Here is a 6,360-nt window from a genome sequence, read left to right on the forward strand (position 1 = left end):
AGGGGCGTGGAGGTGTAAGCGTAACAAGCACCCGGAGACCCCCGCCTTCCTTCAGCCAGCCCGGCCTGGGCTTGGTGGGGGCACTGCCCAGGACTTCGGAAGTGAAGGGGGCGGTGGTCCCCCGTGTCGCCCTGTCCTGCCCCGTCCCTGGGTGGCCTCAGCAGACTCGGTGACTCTCAGAAACAGTGGGGTCGGAACCCCAGCTTCCACACCCAATGTCTCCCGGCTGGGTGCAGGAGAAGCTGGGGTAGGCTGGGGGCGCTGCCTTTGGGGTCCGCCTTCCCTGCTCTGCCTGAGTGCCCGTGCGCACCCTGGCCGTCTACACTGCCCGCCCTCGTCCCCTTGATCTCCGGAAGCGCTGTCCCGCGCAGCTCTACTGCGGGCCCAGCTGTGCCTGCTGTCTCTGTGGCCCCTGGTGCTCTCAGGGTGACTGGGACCTCGGCGGGGCGCAGCCCATCCCATTCATCTCCCGACTCTGCTGCTGGGTTTGTGGGGCCTGCGGAGCGGGGCACTCCAGCTTCCTGCTGGGCCCTGGTGACGGGGAGTGGAGGGTGGGATGGGACCATCTCCTGCGCCATCTCCTGCTCTCCCTGGCCAGGAGGCAGCTGGCAGGGAGACTCACACAAGGGGCACCCAGCCCTGCCCTCTGCTTGCCCCGATGCAGGGGACTCGGGGACATTCGAGTCCCCACTGTGACCTAAGTGAAGCTGCTCAAGTTCCCGAGCCTCAGTCTGCAGTCAGAGTGATGCTCCTGCCAGCTGGGGTGGTACAGGTCACCCTGCGGGGTGTGGGATGGGTGGTGTTGGGGTGTCTGGTGGAACAGGTTGGGGAGCCCACATCTGTCCTTCAAAGGGCTCACCATGGGCCAGGGGCACCTGGCCTGGGGGTCAGCATCTGCAGGGTCCCCTCTGGGGCTTGCCCTCCACTCCTGTGGGAGCAGAAGGGCCATTTCCTCTCCCCTGTCTTTTTTTTTTTCTCCTCTGTCTTTTTGTTTGTTTGTTTGTTTTTTGAGACAGGGTCTTGCTATGTAGTTCAGGCTGATCTTGAACTCACTATGTAGCCCATGGTGGCCTCAGACTTTCATCAGCAATCCTCTTGCCTCAGCCTCCCAAGTGCTGGGATTACAGGTGTGCACCACCATGCCTGGCTAATTTACTTTCCATTTTAAAATGTTAAAAACATTTTAAGTACTCCAGAGAAGGTGTACATGAGACACACTGAGAGTGGAAGTACCCCACAGGGTGGCAACAAACCTTCAAATACAAAGGCAGCCCCAGTAACCCCACCCATCCAGTCCCTCCCAAACCCACTTCCCGTGGTCTCCCAGGATGCGGCCGTGCCCTCCCTGCTGGGGACCATCACAGTCTCCTGTCCACACTCTGGCTCAGCTCTAGCCCCAGGGAGCCCAGCCTGCTGCTCCGCCCTTGGGGCCTTGGATGTTGCTTGCCCTGCTCCAGGGCCTCTGTGACTGGTCCTGTCCTCCACCCCACTGTGGGCTTCTGCAGCCTGCCTCTGTCCCCTCCACCACTTCCCTGTCCCCCCAACTCCACCCAGAATGCAGCTGCACGTGTCCCATCTGGTCCCAGTCCCTGGGTGCCCACCTGCAGTCCAGCCTGTGCCTCCCCTGGCCTCCCTGTCCCTCCGTGTCCCACTCCTGCGCCATGTGGTGTCACCAGGCCTTCATGTTAGGCCTGCACTCCATGGGCAGCCCGATTGCAGGGACCCCTCAGGGGCTGGGAGGCAGCCAGGAGAGCTGGTCTTTGTCCCTGCCAAGGCGACTGTCTCCTAGTGTGGCCCGGCTTCCTGGTGGTCGCCTCCCTCCCCAGGGTGAGCACCGGCCTGGGATGGAGATGGGTTTCCCTGCCCCATTTGGCACCTGCCCCACTGACAGGGCTGCCCATTGGTGGAGCATCGCGGCGCTGAAATGGAAACCCGACAGGCAGCTGGGTCCTTCTGGGGAGTGGAGGCAACACAAAGGGGCCTGTTGGCATGAAGGCTGGGTCCCCAGAGGGCGACAGTGTCCAGCCCTGGGGTGCCCCGGATGCTTTTGGTTCTTGGTCACCAGCATCCCATGAGACAGTCATACCTGCATCCCATATCGGGCTGAACCCATGTCCCTGCTGACCCCACCTGTCACCCCTGGTCCAGGGTTCCCCAGACCTGGGTTTGGACCTTAGGTTGAGTGAGACAGAGCTGTTTCTTCTCTGTCCACCATCAGAGCAGTGTGACCCAAAGCCAAGCTGTCCTCATGTCCCTGCTTTTCCCAAGCCCCCCCTTCCTCTGTCCCACGGGTGCGGCTGAGTCACAGAGGGGCTGCTGGCCTCCTCCCCTCCTCCTATCCCCATTCTTCTCACCCCTTGTCCCTTCCAGGGCTGCTGGGCCTGAGGCTGCTCCCCCTCGGTCCCCTCCCATCCTCCAGCTGGGGTGGCCGGGCCTGGCTGAATGGCGCCTTGGTTCTCCTCCCACCGGCTCTCTACTGTCCTTTGTCAGCCACGGCAAAGCGGGCGCCGTCCCCAGAGGCCAGGGTCTCACAAATGTTATTCCAGGCCCAGGTTGGGGGGGCAGCCCTGGGCTGTTCTGGTGCACTCACTCTTTCTGTGCTTCCGCCGTCTCCTTGTGAGATGGCCGCTACCTCAGGGGCCTGTGAGCACCAGCAGGCCATGTTACTGCAAAGCCCAGCATCCAGGCATAATCCTAGCACGCTGGGAGGCTGAGGCAGGAGGGTCACAGGTTCCTGTTTTAAAAAAGTAAGAAGGCTAGGGGTAAAGTTCAGTACTGTAGGTTTCACTCCCAGTACTGAAAGAGAGAGCTCGAGAAAAGGAAAGAAGGAAGGAAGATACCTGGTAGGCTGGGCGTGGTGACACACACCTGTAATCCCAGCACTTGGGAAGCTGAGGCAGGAGGCTCTCCATGAGTTCCAGGCCAGCTTGGGCTACACAGCAAGACTCTGTCTCAAAAAACCAAAAGAAAAGGCCTGGCATAGTTGGGCTCATGGGGGTCCAGGAGGGCACCTGTGGAAGTATCCCTGGGGATTTGTGCTCCCCTGGTCTTTGTCCCTTGTACCTCCGCAGGCCAGCCCTCCTGGGGATTTCTGAATCCAAGTGCCAGGCCAGGGCTGGGTTCTCAGAGATAGACATGGCTCCATCCGAGGGTCCCTGGGCTCCCAGGGGGCAGGACAGGAGCCCCTCCCATGGCTCAGCATGTGTCCCAGGGTTCCCTGGAGCCACAGGTCGTGCGTGGCTTCCTGGAGGAGGCCACGTCAGGCAGGGTGGTCACCAGGTGGCATGAAAGGAGGTGGCAGAGGGGCAGGAGCACCTGGAAGGTGCAAGTGTCTGGCTGGGGTGACATCTGGGATCAGCGGGACACAGTTGTCAGGACCTGGGCCCGGCCTTGGGGTGCCAGGCATGCTTGTGTCTGCTCAGTGCCTCGGTTTCCCCACACAGGGGACAGGAAGATGATGGTCCCGGCCCCACGGGTAGGGGCGCTGGGATCGCTCAGGCTGTCAGCAGCAGGGTGTCCTGTCCTGCTTTAAGTGATGCCGTCTGTCCTCTGCCCGCAGGTGCATGAGGATGGCCAAGAGGATGTGACCCTCGCCCGCCCCATCTGCTCTCCGCCAGTGCCACCATGCAGAAGCCCAGCGGCCTGAAGCCCCCAGGCCGAGGGGGCAAACACTCCAGCCCGGTGGGCAGGACGTCCACAGGGTCGGCCTCAGGCTCTACCACGGCGGGGGCCACCGGCTCCAAGGAAGGTTCGTGGGGTGGCTGGGGGAGGCACCACCGGTGTCCCGCCCCGAGGTGAGGAAGGGCGCTCCCCAGGGGCCCGCACCTGGCTCACGGTCACTCAGCCGCCAGGATGTGAGCACCCCCTTCCCGCCCTGCCCCACCAGGGTCTGGCATTGTCCAGCGGGCCAGCCCTGTTTTCCCACAGCCCCTACAGTGTAAGTGCTGTGCAAATACCTGTAACGTTGTATTTTTCGCACATACTGACAGGAGAAAAGTCTGGATATAGCAGTATAAATGCAGCTGTTTTAGAGCATTTGTTTGTTTGTTTAAATTTTTGTTGTTGGCCTTTTGTCATATAACTCTTCAAATTGCCTTTTATTTATGTTTTTTTTATTTGTTTGTTTGTTTGTTTTTTGCAGTACCTGGGATCGAACTTGGGACCTTTCATTTTCAAGGCAGGTGCCACTGAGCTAAATCCCCAGCCTTGTTTGTTTGTTTATTGGCAATAATGGGGTTTGAACCCAGGGCCTTTACACTGAGCTACATCCCCAGCATTTTTTAAAAAATTGGTCCATGTTTTTTTGTTTGTTTTGTTTTTTGAGACAGGGTCTCACTATGTAGTTGAGACTGACCTGGAACTCACTATGTAGCCCAGGCTGGCCTTGGACTCACAGCGATCCTCCTGACTCAGCCTCCCAAGAATTGGTCCATGTTTGTGGTACATACTGTTTACATTCTAGGGAGTTGGTACATGTACTTTTTTGGATGGGGTCTTACTCAGTTGCCATGCTGGGCTTGAACTTGTGATCCTCCTGTGTCAGCCTCCTAGAGAGTGCGGACTATAGGTATGATGTATGTCCCCCAATCCCACCCCAGGATATTTTCCATCTCCGATTGGTTGATTAAATCAGCGGAAACGGAACCCACTGATAACACAGGGCCAGCTGTGTTATGATCTTGGTATAACTCCCTCTACTTCGGCAGCACAAACAATGTGAAAGCTTGTTTTCTGCCGTTTAATGAATACGATCAGATACATTTTTCATATCATGAGAAGCATACTGTGCCCATGGTGTTGTTCAACTGTGAGATGCTCTGTTCCTTGAACAATTTTTTTTTAACTTTTGAAACTTTGCGTTGGTCCACGTTTGCAGTTTGCAGTGATTTTGTCCCTCATGGGGAGTGGTACAGGTATGGACACATCTTCGTTCTCTCCCTGCGCCTTTCCCTCCCCAGCCTCCCCTGTCTCTCGTCCCCTTCCTACGGTGGAAGGTCCATGTCCCTGCCATCGGTAGACAGTTAGAACTCGAGGGCCTGCTTGGTGACATGCTCCGGCCACAGGGCCTCTGCTCCGGCAGCTCCAGTCCCAGTCCTCCTGGGGTTCCCTGACTGGAGGGGGAGAAGGCTGGGTGTCCAGAGATCCTGTTTCTGGGACCTGACCAGCCCTGAAAGCCGCCGTGGCCTTCACCGGTGAAGGGATGGACGCAGGGGCTGAGTGTGCAGGGTGGAGAAGGAGGTATTCTGGGCAGCGGGAGCAGCATGTGCTAAGGTCCAGTGGCACAGGGCATGGTAAACAGGAGGGCAGAACCGTGAGTGAGGCTGGAAGGGCTAACAGTGCTGCAGCAGGCGATCGTCACCACCGCAGGCCAGCGCAGGGACACCTGGAGGGGGCTGCAGAAGGGGTTCTGAGTGCCAAGGGAGGAGGGGGTGGCCCCCAGAGGCAGAGTGGGCTGGGCTGTGACCCCTCGTCCTCTCCTCATCCCAAGAGGCCTAGATTCTGGTCCTGACCTTGCACCCCACCCTTCCTCACCTGAAGAGCTATTCTGCTGACACTGTTGCTGGTGGGACCCAGGAGTTAACCGTGGGACGCCTGGGGTACCAGGCTCAGTAAAGGTTCATTTCTGGGCTGAGTGCAGCTTGGCATAGAGCACAGGCTCAGTGTGCGAGAGGCCCCGGGGTGCCTGCCCTGCACCCAAATAAAAACCTCCAATAGATGACTTTCTTTGCTTTCACCCCCCCAACCCATCCTTTCCTTTTTTTTTCCTTTTTTTGTACTGGGGATCGAACTCAGGACCTTGTGCTTGCCAGGCGGGCGTGGTGCCACTGAGCTACATCCCCAGCCCCAGCCAGCCATAATCTAAAGACAGAAAGGTTTGAATTTGTTAATAAAAGCATCTGTTACCCTTGACCCTGTCCCCTGCCTGTGCTCCAGTCCCTTCTAATCTTTGCTCTTACAGCTTGGGGGCTTATGATTTTTTTTTTCCTGGTACTGGGAATTGAACTCAGGACTTTGTACTTATCAGGCAGATATGGCACCTCTGAACGACATCTCTGTGATATTTTAATTTTATTTCTTGCCTTTTTTTGTTTGTTTGGGACTGGGGATGAACCCAGGGCCTCCACACCAAGCTATATCTCTAGCTCTTTTTAAAATGTTGTTATTTGGGCTGGGGATTTAACACAGTGTTGCTGCTGCCTAAGTTCTATCCCCCGTACCAAAAAAATAATACATAAATAAATAATCCTGAGCCTGCCTGGCAAGTGCAAGGTCCTGAGTTCAGTTCCCTGTAGCAGAAAGGGAAAAAAAAAATGCTATTATCAGACAGAGTCTCCATAAGTCATTCAGTTATCCATCCGG

The 6,360-nt window shown here is 57.2% G+C and overlaps 1 protein-coding gene across 1 annotated transcript in view; it reads left to right on the plus strand.

The window, feature by feature from the left end:
- Positions 1 to 3,534: 3,534 nt before the first annotated feature.
- Clip2 (CAP-Gly domain containing linker protein 2) overlaps positions 3,535 to 6,360 on the plus strand; it is a 31,615-nt gene continuing 28,789 nt past the window's right edge. Inside the window, 2 exon segments of the mRNA XM_033765277.1 lie at positions 3,535 to 3,748; positions 4,142 to 4,170. Coding sequence (XP_033621168.1) covers positions 3,625 to 3,748; positions 4,142 to 4,170 — 153 coding nt within the window. The 5' untranslated portion in view covers positions 3,535 to 3,624.

The sequence above is a fragment of the Fukomys damarensis genome, unplaced genomic scaffold (genome assembly GCF_012274545.1).
Source record: "Fukomys damarensis isolate Sample0158 unplaced genomic scaffold, DMR_v1.0_HiC HiC_scaffold_17, whole genome shotgun sequence".
In the NCBI taxonomy this organism is placed as follows: Eukaryota; Metazoa; Chordata; class Mammalia; order Rodentia; family Bathyergidae; genus Fukomys; species Fukomys damarensis.